Here is a 19,032-nt window from a genome sequence, read left to right on the forward strand (position 1 = left end):
CACACACACACATCTCACCTCAGGTTTGGCTGGTAACACTCCCTGAATGATTTCTGCACACCCTTGAGTGGGAGCTGTAATAAGAAGGGGAAATTGGCGGGAATTTTTATCCTCTTCTTTTGAGCAAGCTCATCCATGAACAGAGTGAGCTCACATAAAAGGGGGGGGGGATTTTTGTCAGATCTCTTCTGATTGCAACCCCCATGCATTCCACAACATTTCCAAGGATCCTGCAGTTCTTTTTTGCTGTCAAGTCCCAGTTGACTTATGGCACACCTGATGGGATTTTCAAGGGAAGAAATGTTTAGAGGTGGTTTGCCATTGCCTGCCTCCACATCATCTCCCTGATGTGACCCACTGCTTTATTCAGTGCACTATGGTTATGTGGAAGTAAGTTCAATGTAAATTCAGTGGAGAAATAAAAGGTATAAATGTTTTGATAAATCAACATTGCTTCCATCATCCACACTTTTATCCAAGATTATTTATAGGATCCAAATTTACAGTAAGAAAACTATTATTCCTCAATGTAATTCTTCATATAATAATTTCATAACCATTGCTTTTGTAATAATATCCACTTAAAATAGATGCAAAATTCTATAAGGAGCAAAGAGCATAAGGAGGAACTTATAGAGAAGGAAGCAAGTATGGAGACGTTGAAATGACAAAAAGTTTAAAGTGGAGATGGGAATAAGTCAATGAAAAATACAAAGAGTAACATGATCTGAACAATGAACAGAAAATATCGAGTAAGTGGCACATTTAAAATAGAGGTTTAAGATTATAAACACAGTGGCCCACAAGAAGAATATTACAAAAATAAGAAAATGAATCAGCATTTTGGTACTGTCAACAAAGAGCAAATCTTGGACATATCGATCAACTGAAAATAACCAGGCTTGGCAAGATCGTGGACATAAGGAACAAGAGATCAAATAATGATTTAAAAGTATTCCAAGATTCTGAATTTTAAAAGAAGAACAAACAGCAATATTATCAAGAAGAAAATGTAGTTCTGGGAAAACATCTGAGAAGAAGGAAGAAAAAACAGAAGCTCAGTTTTAGTTTTGATAAACCTAAGAAAATAAGCATTTATCGAAAGAGAGAGAGTGCAGAAATTTGATACACTTTGCAAGACAGGTTCATAGAAATGAATAACAGTAATGGAAATATATCCTTTAATCACCCATAACATGTTCAAAAGAGGTAGAAAATTTAAAACCCTGCCAAGTGCAAGATATACCGAGTGCATTAATATTCATTACATGCCAACTTCAGTCTCTAGCCAGCATATAGTTGCAGAATTCTGTTTCCAAAGCTAAAAGTAGCTTCAATACTTCAAACATTTGTTATAAGGAAGGCATACTTCCTGAAGGAAACAACTATTCGTGTTTTGGCTTTAAATCATTACCACTTGTTACCAGCTGCTTCTCCTGCCTAGATATGCTTAGCTTCCGTTGCAGAGATTACTGTATCAGCTGCTTTGGAGGAGGTGAACTTGTGTCCTGAAATGCAAAAAACCAAACAAACTTCTTTATTAGCTGAAATTTAAACTTTAGAAAAAGGAACTGAGGAGTCTGTTAATTTTCTCCTCAAAATATTAACTGGTAATTAAAATTGGCATTAAGAAGGTCATGAAGTACATATATTTACAGAGAGTATCATTCCATGGAATCCACTCCATACCCAATACCTTGTGGCTTATTAAACAATTATGAGCAGATGAAATTGCTCTGTGTTCCCAAGGTGCTCATGCAATCTCAGGATATTTCTGCACTGAAGAACATTCTTTTCAGAATATACGGTATCTCTAAGCACTAATTCACAACCTGAGAGTTTCTGCAAATAGCCGACCATGTCTCTTATCACATCACAGATTTCTATGACCTTTTCCACACAAATCGTTTAGAACATCTGCAGAACATTTTTTATCCCCCCCTTTATCATTATGTTTGCCTGCACTCACTTCCTCCAAATGTTTCTTTCTTTTTTGCTGATTCATTCAGTCGATGTCTTGTCAATTTGTTGAATCATTGCTTCATGTAATTGTGGGTTTACTTATGAGTAAATTTACCCACATATAAGAGAAAATGCGGAGAGGAGTTCCCCCCCCCATGCACAAAATGATGAAAACCAAGAGGTGAGGGGGGAAATTGAGGTGAGGCACTCTTGCACCATAGTCCCAATTCAAATCAGACACCCACACCACCTGATAAGCAAGTGTTAAAAAAATCATTGGAAGCCCCATATACAGAACTCCATACAAGTTATATAAATGGAACTCCCACCATTTGAAGTAGTTGGACTCATTGGCTGTTTTTGGGCCAGTCATGCTCTCAACCTAATCTAAGGCCATTTCTGCACGGCCAAAAAACAGCGCCCCGAGGACGGGAAAAAAACAGCCCCTGGGGTGCTGTTCGCAAAGGAGGCGCTGCTTGAACAATAGAATTAGGAAGTTGTTTGAACAATAGAAGTAGGAAGGGTTGTTCGAACAATAGAATTAGGAAGAGATTGTAACGGTCATAGCCTCAGATTCCCTGGATGAAAAGCAGGAGTAAAATGTACTAGGTAAATAGATTGATTGTCTCAATTGCTGGATGCTTTTTTTTCTGCTTGTTCTCTTACATTTATCATATATAGTTGATGTAACATCTTGGTGTTTAGGAGAAATGAGTGATACAGGGAAAAAACCTTTTGAAAAAAGACTGATGGGCAATAATGAAGATGACATCCACAAGAGATAGCATAATCTCATAATTCACATGCTAAGTAACAGCACTTCCACTTTGTTAAAAATTAATCTGGGCTTACCCCTGAGCTGCAATTTACACTGTACATCAATCTAAGAGGCTCAGTATTCTCATTAAATCAGGACTGTGGCAACCTATGGCTCAGGAGCAAGCCATGGCTTGCTCTGGATCCAGATATGGCCCCAAGATCATGCAGGGGCACTCACCTTCACAGTGTATGTGCTTCTCCACTGCCACAACCAGCACACACTGGCAACAAAGCAGAGGGCAGTCTTGGCTCTTAGAGTGTCAATCAACAAATGGCAGCAACCAGAGGTAATGGAAGCCACTAGCTGCATGAAACTTACTTTCACTGTGCCTTCACACTGCCTGGACCCTCCTAAAATGGCAGCCATTTAGAAGTGATCTGAAGAGCTGCTCCACAAGCTGGGAAAGGAAGAAAAAAGCAGAGGCAGAGTTCTGACAAGGTAGGGATGGGGAACTTTACAGGAGGGAAGATGAGGGCTGAAGAGGGAGGTTCTTGCTGCCCTTGGATGAGCTAGTCGGTGATGAAGAGGTGATGAATTTGACCAATTCTTATGGTGAACTTCCAAGAAATTAGTAAAATGATCTAGCAGCTGAAGTTCCATTAAAAAAGTATTTCAAGGTTATTATGGCATAAAGTTATGCTATTATTCATCAACATGTCGATTATCAACAATGTTATGTTGGATACTTTCTGTTATGCAAACGAGTTTTCTTGTACTACCTCTTTATTGATCTCTTGCTCTGAATTTTGACATTGTATCTCTTTAATTAGAAAAGGTTGCTGGCCTTTGCTAAAGTGTGACCTATTTGATACTCAGTTCCATGTTCCTAGATTAAATAATTACTGTAAGAGAATTTAAAATAGAAGAAATGCATAACAATAAGTGAAACTGTGTAGTATCCAAATTTTATGATGCTAAGCAACATATGTTATAAATGAGGTATTCAAAGAGCCTGTACTCTCTCAATAATGGGTAGTATAATAAAAGACTGAATTAGAAAGGGTTTACAGATGTGAGAAGTAAGACCCAGTGGGTGGGAATCCTTATTTGGGGCCATGATGCTTAATGGATAACTATGGGCTCTTTAGACTACACACAAGTCTAGGCTCCTTAGAAGAAGGGTGGGCTATGGGATATACTTAATATGGTTCTCTGCTGAATGCTGTGGTCCTGTACTATGGAATGTGATCCTCCAATATGCTTTCAGTTCATGTAAGATCTTGCATTCTGTGGCATACCTTCAAAAAAATGATGCCTGGAGCTTGCCCCGAGTGCCACGCACCCAGCTGAACTCCCTGTGGCCCCCCCACCACAAAAAAGGTAATTTACTTTCCTTTGTTCAAGCGCACTGAGGCCAGCAACACACTGAGGGTGGGGACAAGGCCAGAGAAGTGCTCCTTTCCTGGCCTTGTCTCCGCTTCCAGTGTATTGCTGGCCTTGGTGTGTTTGGAGGAAAGTGAGGTTAATTTTAACCTTTAAAATTCTCCTTACTTTCCTTGGGGGGATATGGTGGGGGGCAGGGGTGGCCAAAATACACTCCCACGTGACCCAGGCAAATGGCGCCTGGGTCATGTGCCCCCTCTTGCCTCCCTATACATGCCATTGTCTATATTTGACATGAGCAGGAAGTGATTATCACCAGAAGATTGCTGCCTGCAGTGGAGGACCACGCAGTGCAAACTGATTGAAAGTCTAGACCTACATAGATTCATACTTTTGATAAAGGCAATGGGGTATTATTGTATTTGTTTATCTGAGTCATTTATACCCCAGCCCTCCGTGTAAATATCATCAAGGCATCTTACAAAGTGAGGCAACCACGAAACAATAATCTATCCAAAATGGGCGGTAATCCCCCCCCAATAAAAAATAGAAGCAATAAATAGCATCTTCTTAGAAACTTACGAAAATGTCATTTAACAACAGCAGCGGCGGAGCGCCAAGGGGAAGGGGGGGGGTGCGTCGTGCACTGGGCACATGCCTGGGGGCGGAAAATTGCCTCCGGCCCCTCCCCCTTTTCCCCGCACCCCCCACGGCACCCCCCTCCCCCGCGGCACACACACACACACCGCCCCCCTTTCCACACTTACCTACGCTCCTTTTCCTTTTTTAGTACTTTTTGAGGCTGAAAAAAGCGGCCTATTTACAGTTCAGGCTAAAAACTGCCTGAGGAACTACAGTTCCCAGGAGACCTTGGGGCTCACAAGGTCTCCTGGGAAGTATAGTTTGTCAGGCAGTTTTTTCCCTGAACTGTGAAGAGGCCGCTTTTTTCAGCCTCAAAAAGTACTAGAAATAGAAAAAGGAACGTATGTGAGTGTTGGAAGGGGGGAACGGTGTGTGTGTGTGCTGCAGGGGTGTGTGCCGCGGGGGGCGCCGCAGGGGGGCTATGGGGGCTGGAAAAAACACACTGTGCACCGAGCGTAGTTTGGCCCAGTTACGCCTCTGAACAATAGCACAAAATAAACATCATCTTCTAAAAAGCAGCTAATTTGACTATAAGAGGATCAAAATGAGGCAGCACATTTTAAAGCTGGCATGAGGCAAAACTTTTCAGAGATGAGATTCCACATCTTTGACTTGAGAGCAGCAGTGAGTGGTTAAGAGCAGGTGGACTCTAATCTGGAGGAACTAGGTTTGATTCCCTGCTCTGCTGCTTGAGCTGTGGAGGCTTATCTGGTAAACCAGATTTGCTTGTGCACTCCAGCACACGCCAGCTGGGTGACCTTGGGCTAGTCACAGTACTTCGGAGCTCTCTCAGCCCCACCCACCTCACAGGGTGTTTTTGTGAGGGGGGAAGGGCAAGGAGATTGTAAGCCCCTTTGAGTCTCCTTACAGGAGAGAAAGGAGGTATATAACTCCTACTCTTCTTCTTCTTCTTCTTCTTCTTCTTCTTCTTCTTCTTCTTCTTCTTCTTCTTCTTCTTCTTCTTCTTCTTCTTCTTCTTCTTCTTCTTCTTCTTCTTCTCCTTCTTCTTCTTCAGGGCTTGTACCTGTCCTCATGATCTCATTTCATTGTTGTTTTACTTGGACTCTCAACTGCCATCACCATTCTGTGCACACTGATCCATGTTCCGTGCTGGTTTGGGTTGTGGTTTTTTAATGTGGGAAAATCCTTTTTTTCCCCCTTTGGCTAAATCTATGAGGTCATGTTCTGGGTGCCTGGGGAGTATGCCATCTACCTTGTGTGTGGATGGCCTGGTCTTGCAGCTTTCGTTATCAATATGAGTCAACCCACTTCACAATTAGGTATTCTGATTTTTGTTCTTTTGGTTTTCACTGAAAGTAGTTTCTCCTGTCTTCCTGGTATGGCTTTCAAAAAAAATTAAAAGAAAGTGGTGCAACCAACATTGACTAATTAAATCAAATGATTGTGCATCCAACATATATCATCCACTATAAAAGTGACTTTGATTTGGCAGAAATATATTAATTTTTGTGTGTGCTCAGTTGTTTTAGCATTTCTGAGAAAAGAAAGGACAGGCAAATAAAGAGATCTGCTCTACCATCTGTAGTTTGAGATCTGCTTGCCAGCAACTCATGTAGCATAAATATGTTTATTATAGGCAAAAAAAAAAAATCCTGCAGGGAAATGACCTATTCACATTGGAAATGGTGTAAAAAAAACCTCCCTGGTATTTAGTAGTTAGGATTTTTTTTTAAATCATGAACAGCTATCATTCCAGTGTCCCAACCCCATCTTTTGCAATGCTTTAATTCACTTTGGGCTTTATATCGTGGGATTTGCTTCTCTGTGAGAGACCACATGGAACTTCAGTGAAGTCTGAATATTAGAACAAGGTCTGGTTTCTCAGACATCCAGTCTCTTCTACCAGGGACTCGCCAACCAAGCATATCAGGAGCATACTGCACCCTCAATGCTTGTGATAAGGGTGTTCTGTGTTAAAGGGGTTCCCACATATTATTATGCACAGACAGCTTCAGTACACATAAACATTACTCCAGAAAAACTGAGTGACCAGTTTGTGTGTCCTAAGCATGTCCGTAATAAAAAAGCATTTTACCCTTGTTTACAACATATGGCAGTGATGTATATTGACAGAATTTTGGGTAGTGCACATGATTGGTGGTCTCCCAGCACATATTGTTATAATGACTGAAAAGGTCTATAGGGTCCAGTCAGTTGTGTGTCAGCACTCATAATGTTCCAAGGTTAGCAACATTATTTCAGAGGCAAATAAATGAATGATTTGTGGCAAAAATAGTAATAAGTCTCTAAAATGAATGTGGGATGAGAACCTTGGAAGATCCTTATTTGCTATGCCAGCATTAAATAATAAATGGGGACTATTATAAAAAAAGTCAATACACAGAAACGTAAAAGAGAAAAGTAAAAGATTTGTAGATCATATTGAGCATTATCAGCCAATATAAGATAGCACACTGCAGTATATTCTGAAGTCCTTTATTTAGTCTAATTGGAAATTGCCCAAGCAGTGGAACTTCTTACTTTTTTTCCCTCAGGGGAATCTGCCTGAGCTTTAAAGAGCTTTCTGTCAGGAGATGTTATCAGACATTTAACCTAAATTTTGCTCAGATTTCAGCTAGCACTCCTAAATCTGTCTCTTGGGTATTTACTTTTAAAGCTACATGCAAATTCCCATTACAATCCTTTAACCACCGTATGGAGAGACTAGCTCCAGGTCACAAGGAGAAATATATATCTGACAGAGGCTGTGTTCATGGAAACAAAAGAAAATAGCATTCGCTGTTCCATCAGGTGTTTTGCCTCTATCCCTCCACTCAGAGAATCATGTTCATCAAGCCTATATTATTCTGAAGCATGTGTTTTGCTTCGACGGCATTTATGCTTTGTGTACATATATATTTTGTTCTCAGTCTCCCTCCCTCCCCCACATAGAAAATGATATTTACTTAAGCTTTGCAGTGATACCCAAGAAGTCTCTTCTGCTCTGATGTCTTGTTGTCATTTCTAAGATGTTTCTATCTCCTGTTGAAGAAACACATCTTGAAAAAGGCTAGAAAAGTCCCTATTCTGGCATCATTAGCATAAATTAAAAGAACAGAGGTAGGGGAGACAATACTTCCTGATTTCTCTTTATTTTGTCTATCAGCATGTTTCTCAAGTTTTCTTATACCAATCCATTATAGAGTGAGGTATTCTCTTTTTCCATTTAACTGCTTTAGCATTTCCAAATCAGATTTTACAACTAGCCACTTCAAATACCACGTTGTCACTTAAATTTCTTTATTTGGAATGAGGACAAACCAGACATCTGAAGGAAACAACATGGTTCATTATAATAACTTCCTGTGCTGTTATATTATGGGAGTGCTCTCAGAAGATCTCCAGTATCTAAATAAAATGCCATGGGAAAGGTTTGTTGAATGCTTTCAGGAAAAACTGAATGCTCTTGGATTCTGAGCACACCATGGGGAGCTTCATAAAAACAGAGATTTGTACAAGCCATTTCATTTTAGTGTTGGGGCATAAGAATTGCATTTATGAATCATTTGTGACATTATTTAATGTGATTTGTGACCATCCATGCTGCTAGTGCTTTGAAGTTTATAATTCAAAATACTTAAAGCCATGTCATAAGTTTGCTAACCTATAAACTGTAGTGGAAGTGTGAGACTAGTGTTTGTTTATTTTAAATGTTTTTTCCCTTATCTCTCTGAGAAATCTTGCCCAAAAGTGAAACAGTAAACTGACAGAATTAATTCAGAACAATTAGCATGATGAATAAAATACCAACAATAACATTTTCTACTATAAGACAGTCATGAATAAAATTAGTAGGAGAGATCTGAATCCATAAGGACTTGTCAGAGGCATCTCATTTCCCACTCTTATTTCCTCTTTTCTTCCCCTATAGCCTCTCCCCCTTTTCTGCTTCCTTCTCTCATTCCCACCAATCTACATTTATTTGCCTCTCTGTATGGACTGGTTGTGGTGGGTTTTCTGGGCTGTGTGGTCATGGTCTGGTAGATCTTGTTGCTAACATTTCGCCTGCATTTCTGGCTGGCATCTTCAGAGGCGTATCTATGGCTGGCATTTTCAGAGGTGCATCTCTGTATTAAGTTTCTTTTCCCCCTCACCACAGCACCCTTGACCTAAAAAAAAAAAAAACACTATGGCCCAGTTATTTGATGCCAGATACTGGGCCAGGCCCCTTGCATGGTAGGGAACACTCAAGGACTTGTGGGGGTGCACCTCACTTTTTCCTGTGTCAGCCTTCCCACGCTTTTTCCTTTTCCCATTCTTTGACAACCCTCATACTGTCAAAGGCTTTCATGGCTGGAATCACAGGGGTGTTGTGGGGTTTTCGGGCTGTATGGCTGTGTTCCAGTAGCATTTTCCCCTGGTGTCTCACCTGCATCTGTGGCTGGCATCTTCAGAGGATCCACAGATGCAGGTGAAACATCAGGAGAAAATGCTACTGGAACTTGACCATATAGCCTAGAAACCCCACAACACCCCCAGCCCTCATATCCTCTTCCTTTTCCTTGCTTCATTCTCTCCTTTGCATCTATTCAGAGGTGAATAGATGCACCTCTGTGCAAAATGCACACATCCAGGTGATTTTGTAGCATCTACACTGGCTTCCAGTTGGTTTCTTGGTCAAATTCAAAGTGCTGGTGTTGACCTCTAAAGCCCTAAGTGGTCTGAGATCATCATACCTAGTTATGTTCCCCCAAGGTGTCTTTGTTCTGCTGCATAGGGATTTGGTGGTGTTTGCCCCATTATACACACATTTGAGTGTGGCAAGGGCCTTTTTCATCATGGCTGCAACCGGGTGGAACGCTTTGTTTGAGGACACTCATTCCCTGTTGGACTTGTCTATATTCCTCAGGGCACATAAGATAGGATTATTCCACCCACCATTCCACTAATGTAATTTTGGTGGACTCTGTCATCATAGTACAGTAGCTGACTTCTATTCTATGTTGCCTTGCTTTGCGTTGAGTTTTTAATTGAATTTTATTGAAACTGTGGTTTTAGTTTGTTATCGTATTGCTATGGCCGTTTCTGCACGGCCCCCTCGCGCCCCCACGCCGGCAGGAGTTCCGTCGGCGTGGGGGCGGGAGCCTGCTCGCACGCAAGCGTGCGAGCAGGCAACGGGGAGGCCGGCAGAAGGCAGGGCGGCTCCGATCCCTGGAGGTCGGAGGACAGTGTGGGCGGGGCTGCGACGCCCCGCAGGCGACGAGGAAGACACAGTAAGTGGGGCGGGGGAGGGAGAAAGCGTCTTCCCGGCGGCGCGGTTCGCACCGCGCCGCAGGGAAGACGATCCCTCCCCAACAACAACCCTTTAAAGGGTTGTTGTTTAGGCCGGCTTGACGCCGCCCTAGGGGGAGGGAAGAGGCGTCAGGTCGCCGCTGCTGCGTTGCAGCAGCGGCACCTGTGCAAACGGCAGCCTGGGGGCGCCTTTTTAAACGGGCCGTGCAGATACGGCCTATGTTGTTGTCCACCCTGACCCCTTTATGAGAAAAGGGCAAAATTAGATAAATAAATATATTTAGTTTTTAAAAGGATGTGTTTGGAATAAATAGTTTCAGTCAACCTCAAACATTAAATTCATTATGAAATAACTGCTGCTTGTTGTTGGAGACTGACAGATTTGGATGCCTCTCTTCATATTGCTGGTGGTTACTCTTTCCAAACCAAGTTGCTGGAAAGGTCAGCAGCTAGTGATTCATTATAATTTGGCTTCCCTCTACACATATTGGTTTCTAGCTCACTGCAGACATATTGTTTGTCTGAATCATTTGCCACAAGAAGCCACCATTTTCCATACCACGACAAACACCTAAATATAGCTTCATTGATCCAGTGCAAAATTGAAGCTCTGGTCACAGAAAACCATCCAGATGGCCCTTTGCCATGAGTAGGGATTATTCGCAATGAGACGTGGAAGAGAAGCTGGACACAAACAGGGTGATTGTGTGCATTCTTTGGCACCATCTCCTTTGCGCAGAGAGAACAATCCAGCAAAGGCCATTGTGATGTGTTCCTTGTACTCTGGAATAATCTCTCAAGAACTGCAAGTGTTGTTTGTGGGGGAGTGAGCTTTTTCTTTGTTACTGTTTACAAGAGCATCAATTCCTTTGTGAACATCAGTCCCTTTTACCGCTAAACATTTCAATTCACTTCTGCAAAACCTTCTCTATTGTCAGCGCTTTCAAGCATATTTCTGTTTCATTGGATTCCAGTGAAAAAACATTCTGCATTATGTTAGAACTAGCTTTATGGTGTTCCATGTACATTTAATACCAGAGGAGACTTAGTTCAGAATACAGAGTTTGTTTGTTTTTTTGCACTGATGGGTTGCCCGAGATAAAGGCTTTATCTTCTGACGACTCTTTTAGAAGCAGAAAGGTAGCCATCACATAGTTTTTACTCGACTGCCCAAAGGCTTTTCAAAGAGGTACATACTCAGATTCACCAGCCAAAATTAAGGGTATTTGAGAAGAGGAAGTCAACTACATCATAATGAATATTACTAACACTGCATCTGAGATCTTGAAACAAGTAAGCTGCAAGGATACAAGGTTATATATTGTAGATCTTAGAAAATATTTTTAAAAGAACCTTACTACTACACCCATACACATAATAAGTAAGTCACAATAAACATGTGATATTGTTGTGATATTTATTGTATTGCAACCATCCTGAGCCTTAGAAAGGCAATATAGAAATCTAATGAATAAGTGAGTGAATGAAAAAGTAAGAATGAAAAGTGAAGCTTGACTCTTTCTCATCCCCTCCCCCCTCCAAAAAATTTTTTTCTCAGTGAACATCAGCTATAGTAGTAGTCCAAACTTGCAAATCAGTTAGATTTTCCTATATTTAACATTTGGGGAGAACTGTCTTCATTGCAGGTGAGAATGACTTCTCATTTTTTTAAAAAAAAATATTGCTATACCACCTCTTCAAATTTATTTGAGACAGTTTTCAATAAAGCAGTGTACAGTAAAACAACATGAACATTCTGGCAGGCTTAACACAGTGGGCAGAAGTGAACTGATAAAGCAACTCTCATATCCTCTGTTCTCAAGGCAGGAGTAGGAAGAGAGGTGAACTGTCCAAGGTGCTGAAATTCATTTTCACTCTCTGCCTAGGAGCAGTTGTTATTCCCGGACACACTATACATTGTTAATTTTATGTTTCACAACCTGAGAATCTGTGCCTTCGTAAGAAAATTCCAATTCAATTTAAGTATGTGTCGTAGCTATAATACACTTGCACCTTTTTATTTCCCTATATCTTTCACTGGACTTCCAAAATAAACTACTAGTATGACTTAAACAATGCACATTCTGTTGTAGCATTTATTCTCTATAACCTGTCACCCCACAGAGTCTCCTAAGCCTGAGATATGTTTCTGTGTTATAGCTAGTGGGGATGAAGTGAATTAGAATGCCCAGCACTGAGCCTTTTAAAAAGGGCTAGTTTTCCTTCTAAAGACCCAAACACCCCCGATTGGTACATTTCCAGGTAGTTATCCGCCTGGGCACAACAAAACCATAACTGGTGGCAGCTTTGGGATAAAGATGTCTTATATAAAAACAATTAGCCTAATCCCATTCTGGTGTGGATAAAGTCACCCTAGGGCAGTCTCAACTATAGCAACACAATGCTATTATGATATCCCCCTAAAAAAATAAAAGGGCAACAACTAAAACGATATTATTTTTGCAACTGTGTCATTCTGTGATCTTCTGCAATAACACTATTTCAGATTAGACTGAACTCTACCAACACTTAAATATGTTATGATGCGGTAATTTTATAATGTAATGGTCTTAACAGTCCAATCTAGATCCCCAGGTGGCTGGGGATGGCATCGCTGTGGTGTTGCCCCACCACCTTCAGAGAGATTTCTGGCAGTGAGGGAAGGAAAAGAAAGAAAAAATCCTGCCACTGGAAATCCTTCCCTAGGACCTGGGCTGCAGTGCAACCAGCCACAAATCCAGGCTGGGAGCACACACCTCCCTCCCCAAATGTCCCCTGGACTTCTGGCTTTCATGGTCGAGGACTGACCAACCATCGGCACTTCCCCCCCTCCACTGGCAGAGGGGCAAACACTCCCTAAGGACATTCACACACACGCGCATACACACACACACACCCCATCTAGATTGGGCTCTTAATCATACAGACTAAATTTAAGTCTACTTCTTTTAATTATTCTGATTCTGGGGTGATTATTAATTCCAGCTGAACAAGTGTTTTTTCTTATGAATTAAAAAACTATTTCATGAATAAATCAAGGGAAATGAAGCTAACCTACAACAGCTCCTAAATACAAATTGTTTTTAAGAACATACAACAGTCTTGTGTCAATCTAGGCTATGATAAGTTGGATCCTTCAGTTAGTTGCTATTACTTGAAGGCATTTCCATGGTCAGAAAAAGATTTCCTTTCCTCCCCATCCCACTGAAACCCACTATAGCCCAAAATGAGGGTCATGGGACCCTCAGGAACAGCAGGAAAGACAAACTGAGTGTCTGTAGTATGTGGGGAAATGTGAAATCCGCATCAGTGGAAATTTATTGTGAGATCTAAGATCATGACTTTTAGCATCTCTCTGAATTATTTCCATTGACCTCTGGTAACATGTTTTTGAAAGACCTTTCTCTGCCTGAGACCCTGGAAAGCTTCTGGTAGACATAATGAAACTATTGAACCAGCTGGACCAATGATCTTAGTTATAGAATCTCCCTATGTTTATACTGGCAGGGGCTGATGGGATTTATAGTCCATGAACATCTGAAGAGCTGCAGCGTGCAGACCCCTAGTGTAGAGTGTCAGAACAGGATCTGAGAAACCCAGTTGCAAATGCCACTCTGGAAAGGAAGCTTCGTTAGGTGATTTTAGGCAAGAGTTAAAGTGGAGAGGGAGAATTATTTATATCACTTTTGAACCCCATTGGAGAAAACAGGAGAGTATTATTAAGTTAGATAGATAAAAAAATGTATTTTCCTGAGATCATAGAGATGCCAGGGATCTGTTGAATGCAAAAGTAAATTGATCATGAGAATTTCTTTGTGTGCTCGTTCACTGAGCTATGAACATTTTCTTTCTTTGAACCCTTTCTTTAAGATGCCCTGTTTGATTTCCACTGATTGGTTGGTATTAGAACTTCTTTAATTCACTGAATTGCACTGTGTTTCTGTTATCTTAGAATCCTGCTGCCAAATGAGAACACTCGACAGCGGAATAGGAACCTTTCCTCTCCCAGACTCAGGAAACCGCTCAACTGGACGGCATGTCTCAAAACAAGAACTGGACTTAGAATCTGAAGTTTTTATAACACCTGAGCAAGTTTTTCCTCAGGCTCCTTCCGAGAAAGCCAAAACCCTTGAACGTGAAGTGCCTTCAACTGCTAATAAGAACCAAGGATCTGCAGAAAGCATTATTAGTCATTCAACATCAGATCCTACCATCACTGCAAAAAGTGTTCGACCTTTTCAGAGTCGCCTTCCAAAACCATCTTCTGCAGGTAAAATGACAATTATGTTGGAAATTAGATTTTTGGGTGCCCTGATGTCTATTCCGATTAGCTAATGTCACTGGATAGAAGACATGTGAAATGTAAGCTGAAAAGACTTCTCATGTCACTGAAGAAGGTTAACAAGCCTGTGATCACGCTGGCACTGAAATCTTGTTACATAAAATACTGATCTATACAACATGTACCAAAGCCCTCAAAGAATAGGGCAGGCCTACTCTGCAGTAGAAAACAAGAGGGTCCAGATATACAAGAACTGGGGGTCATGATTGGGTTTTAAATGTATTTTTAAAGGCTGTATTAATTGCCTTAATAGTGAAACTTGCCAAGATTACAATGTCATTTTCTGACCAGAGAGAAAAAAAGTGACCCATGAAGATTCCTGTGATAAATATACTTTCAAGGAGAATGAATAGTGTTTCCCGACAATCTCATGAATAGTCACTAAAACTGCAAGTTCATTGGGACCAAGCCATTAATGCAGCATGGAAGACACTACATTGTTTTCAGAGTAATGCTGCAGTAGATATAGGTCATACCTGGGACAAAAATATGAACCATTTGTTCAGTGTGATTAAGAGATAGCATTTCAAGTTATGGCAATACTAGGATGCTTTACAGCCATGGGTCTACTTATTTTATTGAGGCTAGAATCCAACAGCATGACAAAGATTGTGCAAATCATAGATGCACAGATTGACACCAGTAGGAGTTGCTGCTGGGGCTGAGAAGAGGTATAATCTTTAGACATTTACCCAAAGTGCACGTCTGTGAAGTACAGTGACAGCAGAATGGTTCTTACTCTATTCAAACAATATTTCCCACTTTAAGTAATAGCTGACACTATGGAATAAAACATAAAGCTTGAAAGATACTAAACAGTAAATGTAAGACTTTAATAAATATGAGCACTTCAAAGAAAAGCATCGTTGTTCCCAACAGCATAAAATGCTACAAGTAATTGAAGAGTATGTATAAAACATATAAATCAAAAAGTTACTCAGAAATAAGAGTAGTGCACCGAGGCTCCAGTTCATCCGTCTGTTCTTCTTTGGCATACTTTTGTTTATATGCATGTGAATTCTGCAGAAATCCTAATATACTAAGTTATTCATATGAGGAATTATTATAGCGTTCAGGATCAAAAATGAACATTATTGTAACGGAGGTGGCTTCGTTGCCTTGTTGCCTGTTTAATCTATGTTAATTTCTATGGAGGGAATGCTAAACAACTTGGGTGCATCTTTACCTGGCAGCTCCCTCCCACTTTGTCATTCATCACTTTCCTCAGGAATAGCAGTGAGTTGGCTGAAAGATGGGGGAAATGATCTTACCATTTCCCTAGGCATCAATTCCTTCACCCAGGTCACTGGCAGAAAAAAGTATGGCAAAATTTAGCTAAAACCTAAGGGCTAGGGAGCTGGAGAGATGCATTTAGTCAGTCACTTGCCAGCTTGTTTATTTTGCCCCCTGGTTCATAGGGTTTATCCAAGGCTTTTGCTTAGGAGCAGACAATGAAGAACTGCATGGTATGCCTCCAGAGTCTGGAGTCCAGACCATTCTCTGAATTTTTCTTTTCATACTGCTGATCTAATATCTTCCAGCAGTGTTTTATATTGTAGAAAGCCAACCCTAAGCAGCCAGTGTCTGGAGCTGCTGCTTTTGGGTTGTAGGGCTTAAAGGTAAAATCAAGGCTGTCTTGTTTGGAGGTAGAAAGTATTGGTAATCACAGCTGACTTATGGTAACCCTGTAGGATTTCCAAGGCAAGTGGGGTTCAGAGGTGGATTACCATTTCCTGCCTCTGAGTGCGCTGATAGAATTCTGAGATAACTGTGACTGGCTCCAGATCATCCAGCAGGTTTCATGTAGAGGAGTGAGGAATTAACCTGGATCTCCATGTCACAGTCCAGCATTCCTACACCCTGTGTTATCTTCTTCAAAGCAGTAGCACTGCTAGATGGCCGTCGGTGCTATGAATCCTCCCATCTCTAACCAGTCAAGATATAGCTATGCCAGATATTCAGCATACCCAAGAGACAATAATACCATATTCATTTTTTGACAAATGGATGGACACACAGACAGATAAAGAGATAAAGAATGATTCTATCCTTATCCTGAGGGTTCAGAACAACTAATAAAAGCTGAAGTTTACACAGATCCATAAAGCACTCACAACTGAAACAGGTCAGAAAGAAACAGCTGGACAGGGGTAGGCAAACAGGAACTTTAAAATAATAATCTCTACCAAAAAAAGCAGAAACTGTTTCCTCTGAATTTGGTTGGAGAAAAGGCACAGAGAATAATTCCAAACTCTCTTAATTATGTTCCTCTTCAGTCATCCAAAAATTAACTAAGATTATTAACACTCAGCTTTATTCTACAAAATGTGTTTGTTGATCTGTTAACCTTTCTCCTAGGAGCCCATTTGATTTTTTGATAGAGGATTGAACTTTGCATAGAGAGCTGTGTGTAAAAATTTCATTTTCCAATAACAACTGGCTTGGGCCAGCAAATCATATTTTTATGCCTTATTTTCCTATCAATTGAATGGAAATAGTTGTCTTTAGAAATGAATGAGAAAAGATCAGCATTCTTTTTATCCATTCCTAAAGGTGGAAGGCTTCCAATTAAATGAATAAAATATGTCGATGGCAGTCTGAATGGAAAATGCTAATGCAGTGTTTGAGACCACAACGTTATTAAGAGTAGGATATTGTAATAAGTCAAGCAAAATCAAACCACTAGTCCCTAAATGTAACAATTGTGCTCTTTGCTCTATGATGGAGGCTTACTCTTATGGTTGACATTCCCCCTACAATGAAGTAGCTGAACCCTGAACTCCTTTTGTCCAGAGTACAGTCTGAAAATCATTTGAAGATTTTGTTTAATCAGCTCATTCCCACTGGCCACATCAATAACTGAGATTTTATTTTTTGATCTATCGATCTATCGATCATTTATTTGTTTGTTTGTCTTATAGACCACCCTCCCCCAGAGGGCTCAGGGCGGTGTACAGCCATATATAAACAACAACCATCAAATAAAAACAGCACAGAATAAAATAAAACAGGAACCATATAAAAGCAGATGGCATCATCCCACCCCCACCCCACCCTTGCACCCACGTGAGGCCAGATGTAACAGCAGCGATGATCCTAACCAGGCTGGCCAAATGCCTGGCGGAACAGGTCCGTCTTACAGGCCCTGCGGAAACTCTGCAAGTCCTGCAGGGCCCTGATCTCCCTTGGGAGCCTGTTCCAACAGGTGGGGGCCAGGGCTGTGAAAGCCCTGGCCCTTGTAGAGGCCAGCCTGATTGCTTTAGGGCCAGGGATCACCAACAGGTCCTCCTCCGAAGAACAGAGGGGCCTAACGGGGTGATATGGGGAGAGGCGGTCCCTCAGGTATGCAGGTCCAAAGCCGTGGATGGCTTTAAAGGTTAAGACCAATACTTTAAACATGACCCGGTACTCGATCGGCAGATCATTTGATCCACCAGTTAGGAAGTCAGTCAATTGTTTCTCTAGCCTACAAATCTAGTTACTCCTAAAATTAGATCGACCTCATGAAGATAACATTAATTTGCATGTGTGCAGCTTCTTCAATGGAACTAAGTTCTGAATCCAGCCTCTTAAACTCTGCAGGAAAAAAAATGTAGTCGCACGGTACCAATGTGTCTTGGCTGCCTAATTGTATGGCAAAACCGCTATCCTGTTCTGCCTTCCACATTTATGTGAGATATTCTGTTAAAGCCGACTGCAAGGCTAACAAATAATGTTTAGCTAATGTGTCAATATTTAAATTGAGTTGAGGAATAAATAGGCTGCATTAAAGATTCTTGAGAGTTTATGAGAAGTCTTCTAATTAAACATGTTGGAATTTAGTTGATCTAGCAATATTCCCAGTGCAATTTTGCAGTTGTTATAATGGAATGCAAACACACATTGAACGCTTCGTTGGAAACTCCCTTGCTCGTTTCAAATCAAAGCTAAAGAAAAGATTTTTTAAATTCACATTATTTTTGAAATAAGTATATTGTTAATTAATGGCACAACTAAAGGGAGATTCAGAAGAGAAATCTTAGTTATAGATTATGTGCTACATGCTTGGATAACCACATGTGTGACCTCAATTCAGCGCTGTGCTATAGAGTAGACTCCATGATTAAACACTGTCATTATAACAAATTGAATAGAAACTGCAAGCACTGAATTGCTTCATAAGAAGTCGGGAGCAGTAAGATTGCCCCGGCCTTAATGCTAATATTCACTGCACCAGCCTTCAAGGGTTTGTTTCTTAATTAAATTGTCTTGAAGGGATGTAAAAAAGTAGTATACAGTAGTATACAGCAGACTGGGAGGTCAACTTCCTCATTCTCAAATGTTATCATCTGGCCCGTCTCTTTTTCACACTTACATATGCACCTGCAGTTATCACTGAACGCTGCAAAGCACTGTGCCTCCTTGTCTTCTGTTGAACAGGCTGCTAATTCAGAGAAATTATTCGGTCAAGAACACGTATGGTGGATATTGTTCTTCTCATTTGCCATTTTAAAGTGTCCGACGTAGGCTGAGCTACAGCTCCTGTTCCTGCCAATCCAACACATCAGGAACTAACAAGAAGAGTTGGAAGCAAGACAGAGGTTTCCATAAGGCTTCCTACCTTAAAAAAAAAAAGTGGCATAGCCCAGGGCTGATGTTTTGCCTGCAGGCATGAAGGATCACATCGACAACACCGCTTTACATCAGTTTC

The 19,032-nt window shown here is 40.9% G+C and overlaps 1 protein-coding gene across 5 annotated transcripts in view; it reads left to right on the top strand.

Annotated features, from left to right (window-relative positions):
- NCKAP5 (NCK associated protein 5) overlaps positions 1-19,032 on the top strand; it is a 718,925-nt gene that overhangs the window by 625,675 nt on the left and 74,218 nt on the right. For 4 of the 5 annotated variants that reach the window (XM_048483947.1, XM_048483949.1, XM_048483948.1 and 1 more), the window contains one exon: positions 13,953-14,270. In XM_048483947.1, the coding sequence (XP_048339904.1) occupies positions 13,953-14,270 (318 nt within the window). Of the gene's footprint in view, positions 1-13,952; positions 14,271-19,032 lie in introns of those variants that run through there. The other variant, XM_048483952.1, reaches the window with a different exon arrangement.

Source organism: Sphaerodactylus townsendi, linkage group LG02 (genome assembly GCF_021028975.2).
Source record: "Sphaerodactylus townsendi isolate TG3544 linkage group LG02, MPM_Stown_v2.3, whole genome shotgun sequence".
Lineage (NCBI taxonomy): Eukaryota > Metazoa > Chordata > Lepidosauria > Squamata > Sphaerodactylidae > Sphaerodactylus > Sphaerodactylus townsendi.